Here is a 25,071-nt window from a genome sequence, read left to right as displayed (position 1 = left end):
GGCCACCCCAAGCCACCCGTGGTCACCTCCCCCCGTGGTCACCACCCGCATTTCCCGCTTTTCCCACCCGGATTCCCCCTCTGGGAAGGGAATCCACCTTTTCCATGCCCGGGAGGAGCTCGGGAGTCTCCGGCCGGAGCCGGGGAGGGGGAGGACGAGCAGGAGGTCCTGAGGAGCATCACGGGGGTCTCCACAAGTGCCACACTTTGGGGGGCCCTGGGGAACCCCCCGGGCCCAGCGGGGCCCCCGGAATTCCCGGCTCCGAAGGCACAGGAGTCAGTTCAAGGTCACGGCGAAACGCAGCAGCTTTGAGGCTTTTGCTTCTTCAACTGAAGCCACCAAGGAAGGTTTTGGGTTGGTTTTCTGTGGGTTCTGGTTTTCCTGAGCGGGGCCGGGGCCGGGGGGGCTCAGCCCCGGTCAGGTGAAGGCCCAGAGCTGGTGGGGGTCGGTGAGGTCGCAGGGGACGAGCGCCGGGTGAGGCCCCCGCGCCGTCAGGCACGAACCCGAGGCCAAGTTCTTGATGAGCCGGTTCTGCCGGGAAACCAAGGGGAGCAATCAGTCACAGAATCAGAGAATCAGAGAATTAGAGAATTAAAGAACCAGAGAATCAGAGAATTAAAGAACCAGAGAATCAGAGAATTAGAGAATTAGAGAATTAGAGAACCAGAGAATCAGAGAATCAGAGAACCAGAGAGTTAGAGAATCACAGAATCAGAGAATTAGAGAATCAGAGAATCAGAGAATCAGAGAATTAGAGAATTAGAGAATTAAAGAACCAGAGAATCAGAGAATTAGAGAATTAAAGAACCAGAGAATCAGAGAATTAGAGTATCAGAGAATTAGAGAATCAGAGAGTCATGGAATCAGAGAATCAGAATCAAAGAATCAGAGAATCAGAGAATCACAGAATCACAGAATCTTATAATCAGAGAATCAGAGAATTAAAGAATTAGAGAATCACAGAGTCAGAGAATCAGAGAATCACAGAACTAGAGAATCAGAGCATTAGAGAATTAAAGAACCAGAGAATTAAAGAACCAGAGAATCAGAGAATTAGAGAATCAGAGAATCACAGAATTAGAAAATCAGAGAATCAGAGAATCACAGAATCAGAGAATTAAAGAACCAGAGAATCAGAGAATTAGAGAATCAGAGAATCACAGAATTAGAAAATCAGAGAATCATGGAATCACAGAATCAGAGAATTAGAGAATCACAGAATCACAGAATCACAAAATCACAGAGTCAGCCGGGTTGGAAGGGACCTCCGAGCTCATCCAGCCCAACCCTCGCTCCAACCCCGCCGTGGTTCCCAGCCCGTGGCACTGGTGCCACATCCAGTCTGTCCTTAAACACCTCCAGGGACGGAGAATCCACCCCCTCCCTGGGCAGCCCATTCCAGTGTCTGATCCCTCTCTGGAAAGAAATTCTTCCTAATATCCAACCTGCCCCTCCCCTGGCACAGCTGGAGACCAAACCCTCTTGTCCTGCTGCTGCTTCCTGGGAGCAGAGCCCGATCCCACCCGGGGGTCAATGGGGGCGTGACCCGGGGGTGAATGGGGGTGTGACCAAGGAGTGACCAAAGGGGTGTTGCCAAAGGGGTGAGTGGGGGTGTGACCAAAGGGGTGTGGCCAAAGGGGTGAGTGGGGGTGTGACCAAAGGGGTGTGGCTAAAGGGGTGAATGAGGTGTGATAGGGGTGTGACAGGGGTGTAACCTCGGGGTGAATGGGGGTGTGACCGGGGTGTGATCAGGGGTGTGACCAGGGGTGTGACCAGGGTGTGACCAAAGGGGTGTGGTCAAAGGGGTGAATGAGGTGTGATGGGGTGTGACAGGGGTGTAACCTCGGGGTGAATGGGGGTGTGACAGGGGTGTAACCTCGGGGTGAATGGGGGTGTGACAGGGGTGTGACCAAAGGGGTGAGTGGGGGTGTGACAGGGGTGTGACCAAAGGGGTGAGTGGGGGTGTGACAGGGGTGTGACAGGGGTGTGACGGGGGGTGGTGGTGAATGAGGGTGTGACCAAGGGGTGAATGGGGGTGTGACCGGGGTGTGACCAGGGGTGTGACCAAAGGGGTTAATGAGGTGTGATAGGGGTGTTACAGGGGTGTGACCCAGGGGTGAATGGGGGTGTGACCGGGGTGTGACAGGGGTGTAACCTCGGGGGTGAATGGGGGTATGACCGGGGTGTGACCAGGGGTGTGACCGGGGTGTGACCAAAGGGGTGAATGGGGGTGTGACCGGGTGAATGGGGGGGGTGAGTGGGAGGGGTGACCAAAGGGGTGACTGGGGTCGGTGGGGGTATGATGGGAGGGGGGGTGGTGGTGAATGGGGGGTGTGACCAGGGGGTCAATGTGGGTGTGAGCGGGCGGTGACTGGGGGTGTGACCAGGGGGGTTCAATGGGGGTGTGACCAAAGGGGTGAACGGGGGTGTGACCAGAAGGTGAATGGGGGTGTGACCAAGGGAGGGGTCAAAGGGGGGTGTGACTGGGGGGGTGTGACCAGAAGGTGAATGGGGGTGTGACCAGGGGAGGGGTCACAGGGGAGTGTGACTGGGGGGGTGTGACCAGAAGGTGAATGGGGGTGTGACCAGAAGGTGAATGGGGGTGTGACCAGGGGAGGGGTCAAAGGGGCGTGTGACTGGGGGGTGACTGGGGGTGTGACCGGGGTTGATGGATGGGGGTGTGACCGAGGGGGTCAATGGGGATGTGGCCAAAGGGTTAATGGGGGTGTGACCGGGGGGGGTCAATAGGGGTGTGACCAGGGAGGGTGAATGGGGGTGGGGTCAGGGGGTGAATAGGGGTGTGAATGGGGGGGTGAACGAGGGGTGTGAGTAAAGGGGTGAATGGGGGTGTGACCAGAATGTGAATGGGGGTGTGAGCAAAGGGGTCAACAGGGTGTGACCCAAGGGGGGGTGAATGGGGGTGTGACCGGGGAGGGGTCAAAGGGGGGTGTGACCAGAGGGTGAATGTGGGTGTGACCAGGGGAGGGGTCAATGAGGGTGTGACCAGAGGGGTGAATGGGGTGTGAGCAAAGGGGTGAATGGGGGTGTGACATGGGGGGGTCAATGGGGGTGTGACCAGAGGCTGAATGGGGGTGTGACCAAAGGGGTGAACGGGGGTGTGACCAGAAAGTGAATGGGGTGTGAACGAGGGGGACAATGGGGGTGTGACCAGGGTGATAATGGGGGTGTGACAGAGGGGTCAAAGGGGGGTGTGACCGGGGGGTGAATGGGGGTGTGACCAGGGGGTGAATGGGGGTGTGAATGGGGGTGTGACCGGGGTGTGACCAGGCATGTGACTGGGGGGGTCAATGGGGGTGTGACCAAAGGGGTGAATGGGGATGTGACCAAGGGACTTAATGGGGGTGTGACCAGAAGGTGAATGGGGGTGTGACCAAAGGGGTGACCGGGGGTGTGACCGGGGGGGTCAATGAAGGTGTGACCAGAAGGTGAATGAGGGTGTGACCGAAGGGGGGGGGTGAACGAGGGGTGTGATAGGAGGGTGAATTGGGTGTGACCCGAGGGGATGAACGAGGGGTGTGACCGAGGGGGGGGTGAATGGGGGTCTGATAGGAGGGTGAATTGGGTGTGACCGGAGGGGATGAACGAGGGGTGTGACCGATGGGAACCGGCAGAGGACCAGCCCCGCGGCGGGGACGATTCTCCCTCCCCAGAGGGGATTCCCGGGCCGGGGCGGTGCCCCCCTCACCTGTCCCAGCTCCCACTCCTCGTTGGCGGGCACCCGGCCGGGCTTCCCTCGGAACTGGCACTCGCCCAGCTCGGCCGGGCCCGGCCCCGCCCGCAGGCACAGCTCCCGGCCGATGTTGTGCCGCAGCTCCCGCTGGCTCGTGTACTCGAAATACTGCGGGGACAGGGTGAGGACGCGTCGGGCCGAGCCCCCCGAGGGTCACCCCCCGGGGGGACAGGAGGGGAAATGAGGGGTCGGGGGCGCCCACCTGGTTGCCCCCCAGCCCGTGGCAGGGGTACATGATGAGGGGCTTCCCCCCGTGGTTGTTCTCCCCGACGTCCAGGCAGCTCTTGGTGCCCTCATTTTTTATCTGCGGGGAGGGGAGGGGGAAAAAGAGGAGGAGGAAGGGAGGGGAAAAGGAAGGACGGGGGAGAAGAGCAGGAAAAGGGGGGGAGAGGAGGAAGGGGGGAAGATGAGGGGGAGAAATAAAGAGGAGGAAAGGGAGGGAATAAAGAGGAGGAAGGGAGGGAAGAGGAAAAGGGGGGAAGAGGAAAGGCGAGGAGAGAAAAAGGGGGGAAGGTGAGGGGGGAAATAAAGAGGAAAGGGAGGGAATGAAGAGGAGGAAGTGGGGGAAGAGGAAAAAAGGGGGGGAAGAGGAAAAAGGGGGGGAAGAGGAAAAAAAGGGAGGGAATAAAGAGGGGGAGAAATAAAGAGGAGGAAGGGAGGGAATAAAGAGGAGGAACAGGGGGAAGAGGAAAAAGGGAGGAAAGAGGAAAAAAAGGGGAGGAAGAGGGAAAAAAGGAAAGGAGAAGGAAAAAAGGGAGGGAAGAGGAAAAAGGGGGGAAGAGAAAAAAGGGGGGGAGAGAAAAAAGGGGGGGAGAGAAAAAAGGGGGGGAGAGAAAAAAGGGGGGGAGAGAAAAAAGGGGGGGAGAGAAAAAAGGGGGGGAGAGAAAAAAGGGGGGGAGAGAAAAAAGGGGGGGAGAGAAAAAAGGGGGGGAGAGAAAAAAGGGGGGGAGAGAAAAAAGGGGGGGAGAGAAAAAAGGGGGGGGAGAGAAAAAAGGGGGGGAGAGAAAAAAGGGGGGGAGAGAAAAAAGGGGGGGAAATAAAGAGGAAAAGGGGAATATAGAGGAAAAAGGGAGGAAAAGGGGAGTGAAAGGAGGAAAGGGAGGGGGAAAAGGAGGAAAGGGGGGGGGGAAAAAGAGTCTCAGAGGGGCGGGACAGGCCCCGCCCCGGCTCCGGGCCGCGCAGGGCTCCGGTGATCGCTCTGCAAACACGGGCCGGGAGCGCCGCGTCCGGGGCCGGGACCTTTCCAGGACACGGGGAACGCCCGGGCCAACCCCCGAGGCAAAGGAGAAACCGCCCGGGCCGAGGCTCCAGGAAATAAAAGGTGAATTAAAAGTTGGACGGGAGCCAGGACCCGGCGCCAGCCTGGTTGTCACCTGCTGTCCCCTCCCTGTCACCTGCTGTCCCCTCTCTGTCACCTGCTGTCACCCCTCTGTCACCTGCTGTCCCCTCTCTGTCACCTGCTGTCACGTCTCTGTCACCTGTGTCACCTGCTGTCCCCTCTGTCACCTGCTGTCACCTGCTGTCCCCTCGCTGTCACCTGCTGTCTCCTCTCTGTCCCCTCTGTCACCTGCTGTCCCCTCTGTCACCTGCTGTCCCCTCTGTCACCTGCTGTCACCTCGCTGTCCCCTCCCTGTCACCTGCTGTCCCCTCCCTGTCACCTCTGTCACCTGCTGTCCCCTCCCTGTCACCTGCTGTCACTTCTCTGTCACCTCTCTGTCACCTCTCTGTCACCTGCTGTCACCTGCTGTCACATCTGTCACCTGCTGTCCCCTCTCTGTCACCTGCTGTCACGTCTCTGTCACCTGCTGTCACCTGCTGTCCCCTCGCTGACACCTGCTGTCACCTGCTGTCCCCTCTCTGTCACCTGCTGTCCCCTCCCTGTCACCTCTGTCACCTGCTGTCCCCTCCCTGTCCCCTGCTGTCCCCTCCCTGTCACCTCTGTCCCCTCCCTGTCCCCTGCTGTCCCCTCCCTGTCACCGCTGTCACCTCCCTGTCACCTGCTGTCACCTCCCTGTCACCTGCTGTCCCCTCCCTGTCCCCCGCTGTCGCACGGACCCGGCTGGGGAGGGGCAGCCCCAGGACACAACACCCGGCTCGGGGAAAAGGGGCTTTTTGGGCAGCTCCGTCCTCAGGGGTGGGATTGGAGCTGCAAATCCTGCCTGTTCCCAATTCCTCAGGGGTGGGATTGGAGCTGCAAATCCTGCCTGTCCCAATTCCTCAGGGATGGAGCTGGAGCTCCGTGTCCTGCCTGTTCCCAATTCCTCAGGGATGGAGCCGGAGCTCCGTGTCCTGCCTGTTCCCAATTCCTCAGGGATGGAATTGGAGCTGCAAATCCTGCCTGTTCCCAATTCCTCAGGGATGGGATTGGAGCTGCAAATCCTGCCTGTTCCCAATTCCTCAGGGATGGAGCTGGAGCTGCAAATCCTGCCTGTTCCCAATTCCTCAGGAATGGAGCCGGAGCTCCGAGTCCTGTCTGTTCCCAATTCCTCAGGAATGGAATTGGAGCTCCGTGTCCTGTCTGTTCCCAGTTCTTCAGGGATGGAATTGGAGCTGCAAATCCTGCCTGTCCCAATTCCTCAGGGATGGGATTGGAGCTCCGTGTCCTGTCTGTCCCCAGATTCCTTTGGAATGGAGCCGGAGCTGCGTGTCCTGCCTGTTCCCAATTCCTTAGGGATGGAGCCGAAGCTCCGTGTCCCGTCCCCAGCCGAGTTTTCCAAGCCCATCCCGTTCCGGGCCGGCGTTCGGTTCTCTCGAGGGGAAACTTTGCAGCTCTTTGTCCCCACTCTGCCCCAAAAAGCCGCGTCCCCGCGGGTTCCCCCCCCGGAACTGCCCCCCCAAAAACCGGCTCTGCCGGATTCCAGCGGGGCCGCAGCCCAAAAACCCCTCCCCGCCAGCCGGGGACGGATTCGGGGACAGACACGGGGACAGACAGGGGGACAGACAGGGGGACAGACACGGGGACAGACAGGGGGACAGACACGGGGACAGACAGGGGGACAGGCGACAGACGCGGCAGCACCTAAAGCGACCCCCTCAACCCAAGGCCGGGGGATTTTCCCGCTCGGTTGTTCCCGGCGGGAATTCTCGGCGCTCTCCCGGCACTCACCGCCCCGTAGAAGGTCGGGGTGAGGTCGGGGACGAACATCTCGGGGTAAACGTTCTGCAGGTACCACGTGAAGTTCCGGCAGTGGAGCCGCTCCCGCAGCCGCCGCCGCTCTGTAATGTCACCAAACGACTTCTATCGACGAAGCCACGTGGAGAAAACGAAACTGAACCTCCGAAAACGGCAAGGGAAAAAAAAAACCAACCCAAAAACCCCTTCTCGGAGCTGGGGGGTCATCCCAGACCCGGCAGGTCCCCTCAGGCTCCAACCGCTCCCCAAGAGCTTGGAGGGATTTTGATGTTGTAAAAAAACCCCATTTTTATAGAAAAATGATATTTTAGTGACAAAGCCACGTGGGAAAATTAAACTGACCTCTGAAAATCCCCCCCAAAAAAACCCTTCTCGGAGCTGGGGGTCATCCCAGGCCGGTGGGGGGGTCACCTGGCAGGTCCCCTCAGGCTCCGGCCGCTCCCCAAGAGCTCGGGGGTATTTTGGTGGTGTAAAAAAACAAACCCATTTTTATGGGAAAATGATATTTTATAGACAAAGCCACGTGGGAAAATTAAACTGACCTCTGAAAACAGCAAGGAAAACCCCCAAAAAACCCCTTCTCATAGCTGGGGGTCATCCCAGACCTGGCAGGTCCCCTCAGGCTCCGGCCACTCCCCAAGAGCTCGGAGGGATTTTGGTGGTGTAGTAAAAAACCTTATTTTTATAGAAAAATGATATTTTATAGAGGAAGTCACGTGGGAAAATTAAACTGACCTCTGAAAACAGGAAGGAAAACCTCCCAAAAAACCCCTTCTCAGAGCTGGGGGTCATCCCAGACCAGTGGGGGGGGTCCCCTCAGGCCTGAGATATTTTGGCACCTTTTCCGTGTCATAAAAGCCCTCCCATTTTTATATAAATATACATTAAAAAAAAAAAAATCGTCATTTTTCTACCAGAAAACACCCCGATTTAACAGAGAAAATAACCAAAAATAGCTTTTTTTGGCTGATTCTGCACGTGGTGGTTCCCCCCCTCCCCCTGCTCGGGTGAAGCTCCCACACCCCCCGACCAGCAGAACCAGTGAGGCCCTCCCAGTCTGCCCAGTTTACCTCCCGGGCCATCTGGGCCGCCTGCTGGTTCCTCCTGTAGAAGATCTCCTTGTAGTCGTCCATCCAGACCTCGGCCAGGCGCACCTGGTTCCTGGAGATCACCTGCGTGCCCTTGGGGAAGGTGTGCGGGCTCTTGGAGCGGAACACGTGGCCCACCACGGAGCAGGGGATGATCTCCACCTGCCCCCCGCACTGCCACACCTGTGGGGATGGTTTAGTCTTAGGCCTAAACTAGGGAAGTGTCCAAATCTCCATATTCCATCCCATTATTTACTGCCACACCTGCGGGAGGGCTTAGTCCGGGTCTAAAGTAGGGAAGTGTCCAAATCTCCATATTCCATCCCGTTATTTACTGCCACACCTGCAGGAGGGTTTAGTCTCAGGCCTAAACCAGGGAAGTGTCCATATGCCAATATTCCATCCCATTATTTACTGTCACACCTGTGGGGATGGTTTAGTCTTAGGCCTAAACCAGGGAAGTGTCCAAATCTCCATATTCCACCCCATTATTTACTGCCACACCTGCGGGAGGGTTTAGTCTGGGCCTAAGGTAGGGAAGTGTCCAAATCTCCAAATTCCACCCCATTATTTACTGCCACACCTGCGGGAGGGCTTAGTCTTAGGCCTAAACCAGGGAAGTGTCCAAATCTCCATATTCCACCCCATTATTTACTGCCAGACCTGCAGGGATGGTTTAGTCTTAGACCTAAGGTAGGGAAGTGTCCAAATCTCCATATTCCACCCCATTATTTACTGCCACACCTGCGGGAGGGCTTAGCTGGGCCTAAAGTAGGGAAGTGTCCACATCCCAGTATTCCAGCCTGTTGTTTACTGCCACACCTGCAGGGATGGAGGGGATTAGTCTGGGCCTAAACCAGGAAAGTCTCCATATCCTGATATTCCAGCCTGTTATTTACTGCCAGACCCATTGGAATGTCATGGTTTAGTCTGGGCCTAAAGCAGGGAAGTGTCCATATCCCAACATCCCACCCCATTATTTACTGCCACACCTGCAGGGATGGTTTAGTCTTAGGTCTAAACCAGGGAAGTGTCCAAATCTCCATATTCCATCCCATTATTTACTGCCAGACGTGCAGGGAGGGTTTAGTCTTAGGCCTAAACTAGGGAAGTCTCCATATCCCAATATTCCACCCCGTTATTTACTGCCACACCTGCAGGAGGGTTTAGTCTTAAGCCTAAAGTAGGAAAGTCTCCATATCCCAGTATTCCAGCCTGTTGTTTACTGCCACACTTGAGGGAGGGCTTAGTCTTAGGCCTAAGGTAGGAAAGTGTCCAAATCTCCATATTCCATCCCATTATTTACTGCCACACCTGCGGGAGGGCTTAGTCTGGGCCTAAAGTAGGGAAGTGTCCACATCCCAGTATTCCAGCCTGTTGTTTACTGCCACACCTGCGGGAGGGTTTAGTCTGGGCCCAAACCAGGGAAGTGTCCATATCCCAGTATTCCATCCCATTATTCACTGCCACACCTGCAGGGAGGGTTTAGTCTTAGGCCTAAACCAGGGAAGTGTCCATATCCTGATATTCCACCCCGTTATTTACTGCCACACCTACAGGAGGGTTTAGTCTTAGGTCTAAAGTAGGGAAGTGTCCACATCCCAGTATTCCAGCCTGTTGTTTACTGCCACACCTGTGGGGATGGTTTAGTCTTAGGCCTAAACTAGGGAAGTGTCCAAATCTCCATATTCCATCCCATTATTTACTGCCACACCTGGGGGAGGGTTTAGTCTTAGGCCTAAACCAGGGAAGTGTCCAAATCTCCATATTCCATCCCGTTATTTACTGCCAGACCTAGGGGAGGGCTTAGTCTTAGACCTAAGGTAGGGAAGTGTCCATATCCCAGTATTCCATCCCATTATTCACTGCCACACCTGCAGGGATGGTTTAGTCTTAGGTCTAAACCAGGGAAGTGTCCAAATCTCCATATTCCATCCCATTATTCACTGCCACACCTGCAGGAGGGCTTAGTCTTAGGCCTAAAGTAGGGAAGTGTCCACATCCCAGCATTCCAGCCTGTTATTTACTGCCAGACCTGTGGGAATGTCATGGTTTAGTCTGGGCCTAAACTAGGAAAGTCTCTATATTCCAGTATTCCAGCTCGTTATTTACTGCCAGACCTATTGTAATCTCACGGTTTAGTCTTAGGCCTAAACTAGGGAAGTCTCCATGTCCCAGCATTCCAGCCTGTTATTTACTGCCAGACCTGTGGGAATGGTTTAGTCTGGGCCTAAACTAGGGAAGTCTCCATATCCCGATATTCCAGCCTGGTATTTCATTCCAGACCTGTGGGAATGGAATGGTTTAGTTTGGGCCTAAACTAGAGAAGTGTCCATATCCCAATATTCCAGCCTGTTATTGACTGCCAGACCTGTGGGAATGGAGTGATTTAGTCTGGACCTAAACTAGGGAAGTCTCCATATCCCGATATTCCAGCCTGGTATTTAATTCCAGACCTGTGGGAATGGAATGGTTTAGTCTGGGCCTAAACTAGGGAAGTCTCCCTGTCTGGATATTCCAACCTGTTTTTGACTGTCAGACCTGTGGGAATCCATATCCCGATATTCCAGCCTGTTATTTACTGCCAGACCTGTAGGAATGGAGTGGTTTAGTCTGGGCCTAAAACAGGGAAGTGCACATATCCTGATATTCCATCCCATTATTTACTGCCAGACCTGGGGGAATGGAGTGGTTTAGTCTGGACCTAAACTAGGGAAGTCTCCATATCCCGATATTCCAGCCTGGTATTTAATTCCAGACCTGTGGGAATGTCATGGTTTAGTCTGGGCCTAAACTAGGGAAGTCTCCATATCCCGATATTCCAGCCTGTTATTGACTGCCAGACTTGTGGGAATCCATATCCCGATATTCCAGCCTGGTATTTCATTCCAGACCTGTGGGAATGGAATGGTTTAGTCTGGGCCTAAACTAGAGAAGTGTCCATATCCCAATATTCCAGCCTGTTATTTACTGCCAGACCTGGGGGAATGGAGTGATTTAGTCTGGGCCTAAACTAGGGAAGTCTCCCTATCTGGATATTCCAACCTGTTTTTGACTGCCAGACCTGTGGGAATCCATATCCCAGTATTCCATAATGTTATTGACTGCCAGACCTGTGGGAATGGAGTGATTTAGTCTGGACCTAAACTAGGGAAGTCTCCATATCCCGATATTCCAGCCTGGTATTTAATTCCAGACCTGTGGGAATGTCATGGTTTAGTCTGGGCCTAAACTAGGAAAGTCTCTATATTCCAATATTCCAGCCTGTTATTTACTGCCACACCTGTGGGAATCCATATCCCAGTATTCCAGCCTGGTATTTAATTCCAGACCTGTGGGAATGTCATGGTTTAGTCTGGGCCTAAACTAGGGAATTCTCCATATCCTGATATTCCAGTCTGGTATTTACTGCCAGACCTGCAGGGATGGTTTAGTCTGGGCCTAAACTAGGGAAGTCTCCATATCCCGATATTCCATCCCATTATTTACGTCACACTGAAAAGGGGGATTTTGTAAAACCATAAAACGCAGGAAATTTAAACCCGAGGGGTCTTTTCCCCCAGAAACTCGGCGGGAGGAAAGTCCCGACGCATCGAGTAAATCCTTCCCTCGTTTCTTCCTTCCCCGGGGTTTACGAGGGATTTAAAACATTTAAAATTACAATTGAAACGGAATTAAATCTAAATTTAAAAGAGAGATGTTTTCCTCACACCTGAACCTCACCCTGAAGGACATTTCGACGTTCTCCCCCCCCCAGATCTCCATCTGGTCGTCGTAGGCGCCGAGGTGCTCGAAGTAGGACCTGGAGATGGCGAAGAGGCCCCCGGCGAAGGTGGGAGACCTGCGGGGGCAAAGGAGGGGTAAATGCAAACAAAAAGGTGGGAATCCGAGTTTGGGGATGTCCCGGGGGAAAACTCCACCGGGGAAGGGGAAGAATCACTCACACAGAGGCACCAAAATTGAGGAAAACCCTGATTTGTTGGGAAAAGGGGCGGAACCGCTCCCCCAGGGGCACCAAAACCACCGATTTGTTGGGAGAAGGGGAGGAATTGCTCATCCAGAGGCACCAAAACTGAGGGAAAAACCCCAATTTGTCGGGAAAAGAGGCAGAATCGCTCCCCCAGAGGCACCAAACCCACTGATTTGTTGGGAAAAGGAGCAAAAGCAGCCGGATCAGGAATCCCCCCCGGCTGGGATTGCTTGATGGGGAAGGTCTCAGCCTTCCCCCAGGGGGAAAAGTCCACTGGGAAGGGGCAGAATCGCTCCCCTAGAGGCACCAAAAACACTGATTTGTTGGGAAAAGGGGCAGAATCGCTCCTCCAGAGGCACCAAAAGTGAGAAAAACATCGATTTGTTGGGAAAAGGGGCGGACTTGCTCACCCAGAGGCACCAAAACCACCCATTTGTCGGGAAAAGGGGCAGAATTCTTCACGCAGAGGCACCAAAACCCTCAATTTTTTGGGGAAAAGGGGCAGAATCGCTCCCCCAGAGGCACCAACCCCCCGATTTTTTGGGAAAAGGGGCAGAATCGCTCCCCCAGAGGCACCAAACCCATCAATTTTGGGGGAAAAGGGGCAGAATCGCTCCCCCAGAAGCACCAAACCCCCGATTTTCTGGGAAAAGGGGCAGAATCGCTTCCCCAGAGGCACCAAGTCCCCGATTTTTTGGGTGAAGGGGCAGAATCACTCCCCCAGAGGCACCAAAACCCTCAATTTTGGGGGGAAAAGGGGCAGAATCGCTCCCCCAGAGGCACCAAGCCCATCAATTTTGGGGTTAAAGGGGCAGAATCGCTCCCCCAGAGGCACCAAAACCCTCAATTTGTTGGGAAAAGGGGCAGAATTCTTCACGCAGAGGCACCAAATCCCTCAATTTTTTGGGGAAAAGGGGCAGAATCGCTCCCCCAGAGGCACCAAGCCCCGATTTTCCGGGAGAAGGAGCAGAATCGCTCCCCCAGAGGCACCAAGCCCCCGATTTTCCGGGAGAAGGAGCAGAATCGCTCCCCCAGAGGCACGAAGCCCCGATTTTCCGGGAGAAGGAGCAGCCCCGGGTGCTCCCACCTGATGGGGAAGGTCTCGTCCCTCCTGCGCTGCCGCTCGCGGGCCGGGAGCAGCTCCCAGCCGAAGGTGAGGCTCCAGTCGAAGTTGCCGCGGCTGTGCTGCTTCCCGCCGGGCGCGGGCTTGGAGAACTCGAAGGTGTGCAGGTCGATGGTGGCGATGTCGGGGCTCACCACGGCCCGCGGCTCGTGCGCGATGCGAGACAGCAGCGGCTCCAGCCAGCCGTGGAAACACTCGCCTGGGAACCGGGGAGAGGGGGGGAGAGGGGAAGGGGGGAGAGGGAAAAGGGGGGGAGAGAGGGAAAAGGGGGGGAGAGAGGGAAAGGGGGGGAGAGAGGGAAAAGGGGGGGAGAGAGGGAAAAGGGGGGGAGAGAGGGAAAAGGGGGGGAGAGAGGGAAAAGGGGGGGAGAGAGGGAAAAGGGGGGGAGAGAGGGAAAAGGGGGGGAGAGAGGGAAAAGGGGGGAGAGAGGGAAAAGGGGGGGAGAGAGGGAAAAGGGGGGGAGAGAGGGAAAAGGGGGGGGAGAGAGGAAAAGGGGGGGAGAGAGGGAAAAGGGGGGGAGAGAGGGAAAAGGGGGGGAGAGAGGGAAAAGGGGGGGAGAGAGGGAAAAGGGGGGGGAGAGAGGGAAAAGGGGGGAGAGAGGGAAAAGGGGGGGGAGAGAGGGAAAAGGGGGGGAGAGAGGGAAAAGGGGGGGGAGAGAGGGAAAAGGGGGGAGAGAGGGAAAAGGGGGGGAGAGAGGGAAAAGGGGGGGAGAGAGGGAAAAGGGGGGGAGAGAGGGAAAAGGGGGGGGAGAGAGGGAAAAGGGGGGGAGAGAGGGAAAAGGGGGGGAGAGAGGGAAAAGGGGGGGAGAGAGGGAAAAGGGGGGGAGAGAGGGAAAAGGGGGGGAGAGAGGGAAAAGGGGGGGAGAGAGGGAAAAGGGGGGGAGAGAGGGAAAAGGGGGGGAGAGAGGGAAAAGGGGGGGAGAGAGGGAAAAGGGGGGGAGAGAGGGAAAAGGGGGGGAGAGAGGGAAAAGGGGGGGAGAGAGGGAAAAGGGGGGGAGAGAGGGAAAAGGGGGGGAGAGAGGGAAAAGGGGGGGAGAGAGGGAAAAGGGGGGAGAGGGAAAAGGGGGGGGAGGAGGAAAAAGGGGGGAGGAGAAAAAGGGGGGAGAGGGAAAAAGGGGGGAGGAGGAAAAAGGGGGGAGGAGGAAAAAGGGGGGAGGAGGAAAAAGGGGGGGAGGAGGAAAAAGGGGGGAGGAGAAAAAGGGGGGAGGAGGAAAAAGGGGGGAGGAGGAAAAAGGGGGGAGGAGGAAAAAGGGGGGAGGAGGAAAAAGGGGGGAGGAGGAAAAAGGGGGGAGGAGGAAAAAGGGGGGAGGAGGAAAAAGGGGGGAGGAGGAAAAAGGGGGGAGGAGGAAAAAGGGGGGAGAGGAAAAAGGGGGGAGGAGGAAAAAGGGGGGAGGAGGAAAAAGGGGGGAGGAGGAAAAAGGGGGGAGGAGGAAAAAGGGGGGAGGAGGAAAAAGGGGGGAGGAGAAAAAGGGGGGAGGAGGAAAAAGGGGGGAGGACGAAAAAGGGGGGAGGAAAAGAGAAGAGGAAAAGGAGGGGAAGAAGAAAAAAGAGGGGGAAGGGGAAAGGGAAGAATAAGAGAAGGAAAGGGAGGGAATAAAGAGGAAGAAAGGAGGGAAGAGGATAAAAGGGAGGAAGTAGAAAAAAAGGGGGGAGAGGAAAAAAGGGGGAAGAGGAAAAAAAAAGAAGAGGAAAAGGGGGTTAAGAAGGGGAAGGGGAAAAGAGGAAAAAGGGGGGGAGGTCTCTGGGGACCCCCGGGCGGGGCGGGCACTCACAGTGGGCGTCCAGGAAGGTGAGCACGTCCCCGCTGGCCACGCTGGCCCCCAAGAGCCGCGCCGTGATGAGCCCCTTGCGCTCCCGCTGCCGCACCACGCGCACGATCTGCAGCTGCTCCACGTAGCGATCCAGCTCCTCCTTCAGGTACTCTGCGGGATTCGGGGGCGGGGGGACGGGGGGACAGGAGCCGGAGCCGTCGGGATGGGCAGGAGGCGGTTCCTGCGTCCCACGAGCCCGCCTTGGTGCTCCCATCCCATCCCATCCCATCCCATCCCATCCCATCCCATCCATCCCATCCCATCCCCTCCCATCCCCTTCCATCCCCTTCCACCCCCTCCCATCCCATCCCATCCCATCCTGCTGTCCCCCTCCTATCCTATCCCATCCCATTTCCCTCCTTCCCATCCCCTCCCCTCCCATTCCATCCCAGGAACTGCTGCTCCCATCCTATCCCACCCTGCTGCTTCCATCCCATCCCAGGAACTGCTGCTCCCATTCCACCCCATCCTATCCCACCCTGCTGCTTCCATCCCACCCCTTCCCATCCCAGGAACTGCTGCTCCCATCCCATCCCACCCCTTCCCATCCCAGGAACTGCTGCTCCCATCCCATCCCACTCCTTCCATCCCAGGAACTGCTGCTCCCATCCCATCCCACCCCACCCCGTCCCATTCCATCCCACCCGTCCCATCCCATCCCCAGAACTGCTGCTCCCGGCTTCGGATTCAAACACGTGGAATCGTCTTTCCCCAAATCCCAGCGGTTTTGGCTGAATCCGGACTGGGTTTGGCTGAATCCAAACTGGTTTTGGCTAAATCCGGACTGGTTTTGGCTAAATCTGGACTGGCTTTGGCTAAATCCGGACTGGCTTTGGCCGAATTCACACTGTTTTTGGCTAAATCCGGACTGGGTTTGGCTAAATCCACACTGGGTTTGGCCAAAGAAAGGGAGTTTCGCGAAGGACTCGCCCCCCTCTCCTCATCCAATGCCCCTTCCCATGGAATCCCCCCCTGGAGAGGGATCAGGGCGCTGCCGGGGGGAGGAGGTCCCGTCCCCGAGCCTCAGGTGTCACCGGGACCGAACTGTCACTGAGGGGGGGGGACACCGGGCACGGGGTCACCACAGGACACCGGGATATCGGGGCAGCCAAGAGCTGGGAATGGCCACGGGAGAGCTGGGAATGGCCACGGGAGAGCTGGGACCCCCCCGAGAACCACCCCGGGAAGGGACCCCGAGTGCCCCCCCCGTCCCCACCGCAGCGGGGGCGCGGTCGCGGGCGGTGCAGCCCCGCGGCACCGGAGGCTCCTCGAAGTGGGAATTTATCCGGGCCGAGGTGGAGTCCGCGCCTCCCACACACCCACCCTGAACCCGCCGGTTAATTAGCCCCGGGCGCGGTTTACGTGGTTAATTAATTAGCCCCGGGCGCGGTTAACGTGGTTAGTTAATCAGCCCGGGCGCGGTTAACGTGGTTAATTAATCAGCCCCGGGCGCGGTTAACGTGGTTAGTTAATTAGCCCCGGGCGCGGTTAACGTGGTTAATTAATCAGCCCCGGGCGCGGTTAACGTGGTTAATTAATTAGCCCTGGGCGTGGTTAACGTGGTTAATTGATTTGCCCTGGGCGCGGTTAACGTGGTTAATTAATCAGCCCGGGCGCGGTTAAACGTGGTTAGTTAATTAGCCTCGGGCGCGGTTAACGTGGTTAATTAATTAGCCTGGGCGTGGTTAACGTGGTTAATTGATTAGCCCCAGGCGCTGTTAACGTGGTTAATTAATCAGCCCCGGGCGCGGCTCGCGGGGTTTGCCGTGACCGAGGTGTTCGCGGGAGCGCCCAGTTTGTGTCCCGGGCCGGGTCGGGATTGGTGTTTGTTGGGGAAGGGAAAATCCCCGGGGATGTGAAGGGCGGGAGGAGCCGCTGGAACGTCCCGGGGCTGCCCCGGGATCGGCACGAGCCGCTTCTCCCGGTGGATCGGAGCCATGGCTCCCGGGAATGGACACCGGGCATCCCCCGCATCCCTCTGATCCCACATCCCCTGATCCTACCACCCTGCCAGGGCTCCTGTTCCTCCCTCTGCCCCCTAAATCCCACCTGCATCCCTCTGATCCCACATCCCTCTGATCCTACACCCTGCCAGGGCTCCTGTTCCTCCCTTTGCCCCCTAAATCCCACCTGCATCCCTCTGATCCCACATCCCTCTGATCCCACATCCCACCACGGCTCCTGCATCCCTCTGGCCCCTGAATCCGACCACAGTTCCCAACATCCCTCTGGCCCCACATCCCACCACGGCTCCCACGTCCCTCTGGTCCCCACATTCCTCCGGCCTCTGCATCCCACCACGGCTCCTGCACCCCCCCGACCCCCCGTATCCCTCTGGCCCCGCATCCCACCCCAGCTCCCACATCCCTCTGGCCTCATATCCCACCAGGGCTCCCGCATCCCTCTGATCCCCACACCCTGCCAGGGCTCCTGTTCCTCCCTCTGGCCCCTGAATCCGACCATGGCTCCCTCATCCCTCTGTCCCCACATCCCACCACAGCTCCCACATCCCCCTGGTCCCCACATTCCTCTGGATCCTGCATCCCATCGTGGCTCCCATATCCCTCTGTCCCCACATCCCACGACAGCTCCCTCATCCCGCTGTCCCCACATCCCTCTGCCCCTATATCCCACTACAGCTCCTTCATCCCACTCCAGCTCCCACATCCCTCTGGTCCCCACATTCCTCTGGATCCTGCATTCCACCCCAGCTCCCACATCCCACCACAGCTCCCTCATCCCTCTGCCCCTATATCCCACCCCAGCTCCCACATTCCCCTGGATCCTGCATCCCACCACAGCTCCCTCATCCCTCTGTCCCCACATCCCTCTCTTCCCACATCCCACCACAGCTCCCACTCCCCTCTGTCCCCGTGTCCCCCGTGTCCCCCCGTGTCCCCACCATCGGTGCTGGCGTCATCCCCCGAGGATGACCTCCCTGAGCAGGCTGGCGGGGGCCGAGTGCAGGACACTGGACATGGGGTGCAGCAGGTCCCCACACCCCTGTGTCCCCACATCCCATCCCAGCTCCCACACCCCTGTGTCCCCATATCCCATCCCAGCTCCCACACCCCTGTGTCCCCATATCCCATCCCAGCTCCACATCCCTCTGGATCCTGCATCCCACCACAGCTCCCTCATCCCTCTCCCCTCATCCCACCACAACTCCCACATCCCTCTGGTCCCTACACCCCCGTGTCCCCACATCCCACCCCAGCTCCGACACCTCTCTGTCCCCGTGTCCCCCCATGTCTCCCCCGTGTCCCCCGTGTCCCCACCGTCGGTGCTGGCGTCATCGACGAGGATGACCTCCCTGAGCAGGCTGGCGGGGGCCGAGTGCAGGACGCTGTAGACGGTGCGGAGCAGGGTGGACCAGGCCTCGTTGTGGAACACGATCACCACGCTGGTGCTGGGCAGGGGCGGGCAGCGCTTGAACTTCTGGTCGATGCACCTTTGGGGACACGCGACAGGGGGGGTTGGTGGCGGGGGGAGCGGCGGGAACGACCCCTCTGACCCCCAGAGCCCGCGGCGGGAGGGCGGCTCCGGTCCCTCCCGGTTCATCCCGGCTTTCATTCCCATTCCCGGCCCCTCCCGGTTGATCCCGGCTTTCATTCCCATTCCCGGCCCCTCCCGGCTCATCCCGGCTTTCATTCCCATTCCCAACTCCTCCCGGTTCATCCCGGCTTTGATTCCATTCCCGGCCCCTCCCGGCTCATCCCGGCTTTGATTCCCATTCCCCGGCCCCTCCCGGCTCATCCCGGCTTTGATTCCCGTTCCCGGCCCCCCCCCGGCTCCATCCCGGCTTTGATTCCGTTCCCGGTCCCTCCCGGCTCATCCCGGCTTTCATTCCCATTCCCCAACTCCTCCCGGTTCATCCTGGCTTTGATTCCCATTCCGGCCCCTCCCGGCTCCTCCCGGCTTTCATTCCCATTCCCGACCCCTCCCGGCTCATCCCGGCTTTGATTCCCGTTCCCGACCCCCCACGGCTTTGACCTCCCATTCCCGGCCCCTCCCGGTTCATCCCGGCTTCATTCCCATTCCCGACCCCCCCGGCTCATCCCGGCTTTCATTCCCATTCCCGACCCCCCCGGCTCATCCCGCTTTGATTCCCGTTCCCGACCCCCCCGGCTCATCCCGGCTTTGATTCCCATTCCCGACCCCCCCGGCTCATCCCGGCTTTGATTCCCATTCCCGGCCCTCCTGGTACATCCCAGCTTTGATTCCCGTTCCCGACCCCCCCTTTGTCCCCGCCGATCGCAGATAATCGATCGAACGGGGAGGGGGCTCCTCTTCTCCCTCCCATTCCAGGCTTTTCCCAGCCCGAATTCCCTCCCCCCCGGCGCAGGCAGGTCGGGGGGCCCCCCGTGGTTAATCCGGCAGGAGGAAATCCCTGGATTTCCCCGTTTCCCTCCTCCCCCCTGTCTGTCCCCGCACACCCAGCGGGCTCCGGGGTTGTTCCGCTCGGCTGAGAAAAGAAAAAGTGGGATTTCTGGAGCCGGCGGGAATAAAAGAGGGAGAGGGGAGGGGGAGATCCCGGAGCCCCCGAGCAGGTACCGGAGGCACAAAGAGCGCGGGGCCCTCAAACCGACCCGAGGGGCCGGAACTGGGGAAATATTAATAAATAGGGTCGGGTTCGGCTCTGCCGCCGGTTTTCAGCTGCCAGCGCCGAGAGACGCCCCGTCCCCGGGCGGGTTTACACCCCCTGAAATTTCGGGGAACGGGGGCAAAAATTTAAGGGAATGAGCGGCCAAATTCAAGGGAATAAGTGGCTGAATTTTAAGGAATAAGGGCCAAATTCAAGGGGGAAAGGGACAAATTCGAGGGGAAAAGGGCCAAATTTGAGGGAGTAAGTGGCTAAATTTTAAGGAATAAGAGCCAAATTCGAGGGAATGAGTGGCTAAATTTAAGGAATAAGGGCAACATTTAAAGGAATAAGAGCCAAATTTAAGGCAATAACGGTAAAATTTAAAGGAAAAAGGGACCAAATTTTAAGGGGATAAGTGGCCAAATTTAAGGGAATAAGTGGCCAAATTGTAAGAAATAAGTGGCCAAATTTAAAGGAATAAGAGGCCAGATTTTAAGGGGATAAGTGGCCAAATTTTGAGGAATAAGGGCCAAATTTAAGGGAATAAGTGGCCAAATCTTAAGGGAATACATGGCCAAATTGTAAGGAATAAAGGCCAAATTTAAGGGATTAAGTGGCCAAATTGTAGGGGAATAAATGGCCAAATTTTAAGGAATAAGTGGCCAAATTGTAGGGGAATAAATGGCCAAATTTTAAGGAATAAGTGGCCAAATTTCAGGAATAAGGACCCAATTTTAAGGAATAGGTGGCTAAATTTTTGGGAATAACGGTAACATTTGAAGGCACCGGGGCCAAATTTAAGGAAATAAAGGTCAATTTTAAGGTAAGAAGTGGCCAAATTGTAAGGAATAAGGGGCCAAATTTAAGGGAATAAGTGGCCAAATTTAAAGGAATAAGTGGCCAAATTTGAGGAATAAGGGCCAAATTTAAGGGAATAAGGGTAAAATTTTGGGGAATAACGGTAACGTTTGAAGGCACTGGGGCCAAATTTAAGGGAACCAGGGCCAAATTTTACTGAATAAGTGGCCAAATTTAAAGGAATAAGGGTAACATTTTAAGGCATCAGGGTCAAATTTGAGGGAACAAGTGCCAAATTTAAGGGAATAAGGGCCAAATATAAGGAGTAAGAGCAAAATTTTAAGGAATAAGAGCCAAATTTAAGGGAATACTGGTAACATTTTAAGGCATCGGGGCCAAGCTTAAGGGAATAAGTGACCAAATTTTAAGGGAATAAATGGCGAAATTTTAAGGGAATAAAAGGTGGAATTGTAAGGGAATACGTGGCCAAATTGTAAAGGAATAAGAGGCCAAATTGTAAAGGAGTAAGTGGCCAAATTTGAGGGAAGAAGGGTAAAATTTTAAGGAATAAGGGTAACATTTGAAGGCACCAGGGCCAAATTTTAGGGAATAAGGGGCCAAATTTAAGGAATAAGGGGCCAAATTTAATGGAATAAGTGGCCAAATTTAAGGATTAAGTGGCCAAACTTAAGGGAATAAGTGGCCAAACTTAAGGGAATAAGGGGCCAAATTTAAGGAATAAGTAGCCAAATTTAAGGGAACGAGGGCCAAATTTAAGGAATAAGTAACCAAATTTTAAGAGAATAAGGGGCCAAACTTAAGGAATAAGTGGCCGAATTTTAAGGGAAATAGGGGCCAAATTTAAGGAATAAGGGGCCAAATTTAAGGAATAAGGGGCCAAATTTAAGAGAATAAGTGACCAAATTTTAAGGGAATAAGGGGCCAAATTTAAGGGAATAAGGGGCCAAATTTAAGGGAATAAGGGGCCAAATTTAAGGATTAAGTGGCCAAATTTAATGGAATAAGTGGCCAAATTTTAAGGGAATAAGGACCCAATTTTAAGGAATAAGGGCCGAATTTTTGGGAATAAGGGTAACATTTGAAGGCAGCGGGGCCAGATTTGAGGGAACGAGGTCCGGATTCCCGGGAACCCGCTGTCCCCGCGGTTTTGGGGCCCGGCTCTTACTCCGGGGGGCGGCTGTCGGGCCCCAGCGCCCTGTGCAGGGAGATGCGGTCGCTGGCGAAGGCGTTGAAGCAGTGCTTCTCGTAGCCCCGCTCCTTCTCCCTGCTCTCCTCGGGGGTCCAGCGCTCCTTCTTGAAGGCCTTGCCGTCGGCGCCGGGGCTGGCGGGGTCCTGGGGGGGTCTCTCGAGGAGGGGCCGCAGCTCGGCCGCCGTGTAGACCCCGGGCGGGCAGGGCCGGCCCGCGGGGGGCAGCGGCTCGCGGGGGGGCTGCGGGGCCCCGATCTGCAGTTTGGGCATCGAGTCGCGCAGGTTGTGCACGGCCCCGAGCATCAGCCCCAGCACCTGCGCCCGGCCCTGCGCGATGTTCCGCAGCCACGGCCCCTCCGCGCCCCGCGCCCGGCGGGCCCGCGGCAGCGCCAGGAGGAAGAGCACCAAGAGGAAGGCCGCCCCCGCCAGCGCCGCCTTCCAGGGGCCGGAGCGGCGGCCGAAAAGCCTCATTTTGGGGGGGTTGGCGCGGTCTGGGAGGTTCCTGCGAGGTCTCAGGGGCGGTTCATGGCGCGCTGCTCTGCTCCGGGAAGCTGCGGGGAGGAGAAGGAGCCGCGGGTCAGACGCGCTTTGGGTGCGTGCCCCGGGTGTTAAAATATTACATATGTATTATAGGATATATTAATATATTCTATATATATTAGATATATAATATATTATATTATTATATATATTATATTAATATATTCTATATATATGAGATATATAATATATTCTATATATATTAGATATAAAATATATTATATTATATATATTATATTAATATATTCTATATATATTAGATACATAATATATTCTATATATATTAGATATATAATATATTATATTATTTTTATATATATTATATTAATATATTCTATATGTATTCTATATGTATATATATGTATTATATGTATATATATGTATTATATGTATATATATGTATTATATATATGTATTATATATATATATATGTATTATAGAATATATTAACATATTCTATATATATTCTACATATATTATGTTATTTTATATATACATTATATCAATATATTCTATATGTATTCTATATTTATATATATGCATTATATGTATATATATGTATTATAGAATATATTAATATATTCAATATATATTAGATATATATTATATTATTTTATACATATTATATTAATATATTATACATGTATATATATGTATATATATATGTATTATAGATATGTATTATATGTATATATAAATATATTCTATTAATATAGAATATATTAATATGTTAATATATTCTATATGTATTATATACGTATATATATGTATTATATGTATATATATGTATTATATGTATATATATGTATTATATGTATATATATGTATTATAGAATATATAAATATAAATATATTCCATTCCCCTCCCGCGGGCAGGGAACCCTCCACTAGACCAGGTTGATAATATATAATAATATATAATAATGCAATATTGATATATTAATGCATGAATAGATTGTTATATTTATATATCATTTTATATGTAATATTTATATATTATTTTATATGTAATATATTATTATATTAATGCATTAATAGAGCAATATAGTAAAGTAATATTAACATTACGGTATTAATATATTGTTATATTAATATATTGTTATATTGTTATATTAATACATTAATAGAGCAATATAATAAAATAATATTAACATTATGATATTAATATATTGCTATATTAATATATTGTTATATTAATATATTATTATATCTAATATGTTATTATATTAATACATTAATAGAGCAATGTAGTAATGTTAACATTACAATATTGATATATTGTTATATTAATATATTGCTATATTAATATATTACTCTCTATATTATATTATTATATTAATACATTAATAGAGCAATATAATAAAGTAATATTAGCATTACAGTATTAATAAATTGTAATATTAATATTATTATATATAATATGTTGTTATATTAATACACTCATAGACCAATACAGTAAACTAATATTAACATTACGATATTAATATATTGTTATATTAATATATTACTTCATATTATTATATTAATATATTAATAGGCCAATATAATAAAATAATATTAACATTATGGTATTAATATATTGTTATATTAATATATTATGATATATTATTATATTAATACATTAATAGAGCAATATAGTAAAGCAATATTAACAACGTAATATTAACAACGCACGAATATAAATTTCACTGCCTGGGTAGAAGGAAAACTCCTGAGAGAAGGAAAACTCCTGGGATGGAAAACTCCTGGGAGAAGGAAAACTCCTGGGAGTAAGAAACTCCTGGGAAGGAAAACTCTTGAGAGAAGAAAAACTTCCGAGAAGGAAACTCCAGGGAAGAAAAATTCCTGAGAGAAGGAAAACTCCCGAGAAGGAAAAGTCTTGGGAGAAGGAAAACTCCTGGGAGAAGGAAACTCCAGAGAAGGAAAACTCCTGAAAGAAGGAAAAGTCTTGGGAGAAGGAAAACTCCTGAGAGCAGGAAAACTCCTGGGAGAAGGAAAACTCCTGGGAGAAGGAAAACTCCTGGGAGAAGGAAAACTCCTGGGAGAAGGAAACTCCAGGGAAGGAAAAATCCAGGGATGGAAAACTCCTGAGAGAAAGAAAACTCCAGGGAAGGAAAAATCCAGGGAAGGAAAAATCCAGGGATGGAAAACTCCTGGGAGAAGGAAAACTCCTCGGATGGAAACTCTTGGGAAGGAAAACTCCTGGGAGAAGGAAGACTCCTGTGAGAAGGAAAAGTCCTGGCAGAAGAAAACTCCAGGGAAGAAAAATTCCTGAGAGAAGGAAAACTCCTGGGAGAAGGAAAACTCCTGGGAGAAGGAAAACTCCCGGGAGAAGGAAAACTCCTGGGAAGGAGCCTCCGCAGGTTCTGCCGAGCGGGAGCGGCGGGTCCGGCGGCTCTGCGGCCACCGCGAGCTCCGGCGCCAGCTCCCGAATTTCCAGCGGGATCCGTCGGAAGCTCCGAGCTTTTCCCACCTCCCCCTTCCCCCCAAAAAAACCCCAAAACCCTCCCGCGGCTCCTCTTTGTGAAGCCGCGGCCGCCCGAGCGTGGCCGAGCACGGCGGGATCCATTCACCGCCTCCTCCTCCGGGTCCTTCCCCCTCTGCCCTTTATTCCCTTTTCCCCCCCTTTTTTTCCTATTTATTCTCTCGGAAAAAGGGGGCGGAGGAGGGCACCTGCCACAACTTCAAGGGCGAGGAAGTTCGGGTTGAGAGGAGGAGGAGGAGGAGGAGGAGGAGAAGGAGAAGGAGGAGGAGGAGAAGAAGGAGAAGGAAAAGGAGGAGGAGGAGGAGGAGGAGGAAGGTTCCCCCTTTGAGCGCCGCGGGATCAAAGGCGGCGGCCGCTCCACGCTCCGCTGCCAAGGGCGGCCCTTTCCCCACCCGCCGGCTCCTCGGAAAAGCGGAATTAAGGGAAAAAACCCTAAATCCCTTCGTATTTTCCGCTCTTGCCTCGAAATTGTGCCCCCCGCCCCGAGCCCCGACGGCTTCGTCGCACGGCGGGAAAAAAAAGCGGATTTTGGGGGAGAAAAAAAAAAAATCCCATTTGTCTCCATCGTCCCCACGTCTC

General features: G+C 53.7%; 1 protein-coding gene across 2 annotated transcripts; it reads right to left on the bottom strand.

The window, feature by feature from the left end:
- LOC127466016 (polypeptide N-acetylgalactosaminyltransferase 6-like) lies at positions 1-24,592 on the bottom strand. Of its 2 annotated transcripts, none has more exons than XM_051776610.1 (12): positions 24,261-24,592; positions 23,682-23,991; positions 21,445-22,018; positions 18,154-18,326; positions 14,837-14,986; positions 13,030-13,264; positions 11,696-11,813; positions 7,955-8,155; positions 6,858-6,989; positions 3,954-4,055; positions 3,707-3,859; positions 1-531 (listed from the first exon to the last, which is right to left on the bottom strand). In XM_051776610.1, the coding sequence occupies exons 3-12, from the start codon at positions 21,936-21,938 to the stop codon at positions 418-420; spliced, it is 1,872 nt and encodes a 623-aa protein (XP_051632570.1). In that variant the 5' UTR covers positions 21,939-22,018; positions 23,682-23,991; positions 24,261-24,592; the 3' UTR covers positions 1-417. The 2 variants fall into 2 exon arrangements, with proteins under 2 accessions (XP_051632570.1, XP_051632571.1); XM_051776611.1 differs by lacking the exon at positions 24,261-24,592 and having other exon boundaries at positions 23,682-23,752; positions 23,835-24,128.
- Between the last annotated feature and the right edge of the window lie 479 nt (positions 24,593-25,071).

The sequence above is a fragment of the Manacus candei genome, unplaced genomic scaffold, assembly GCF_025592945.1.
Source record: "Manacus candei isolate 608988 ecotype Guabito, Panama unplaced genomic scaffold, ASM2559294v1 h1tg000563l, whole genome shotgun sequence".
NCBI lineage: Eukaryota > Metazoa > Chordata > Aves > Passeriformes > Pipridae > Manacus > Manacus candei.
Note: the sequence above shows the minus strand (reverse complement) of the source record. Positions and strands in the feature narration are given on the sequence as shown.

Excerpts from the sequence above, each read along its gene's own strand:
- LOC127466016 (XM_051776610.1), bottom strand. The coding sequence starts at position 21,938 with ATGAGGCTTTTCGGCCGCCGCTCCGGCCCCTGGAAGGCGGCGCTGGCG. Across the intron at positions 18,327-21,444 it reads CCCGACAGCCGCCCCCCGGA|GTGCATCGACCAGAAGTTCA; the intron begins GTAAGAGCCGGG and ends GTGTCCCCAAAG. Across the intron at positions 3,860-3,953 it reads ACGGGCTGGGGGGCAACCAG|TATTTCGAGTACACGAGCCA; the intron begins GTGGGCGCCCCC and ends CTGTCCCCGCAG.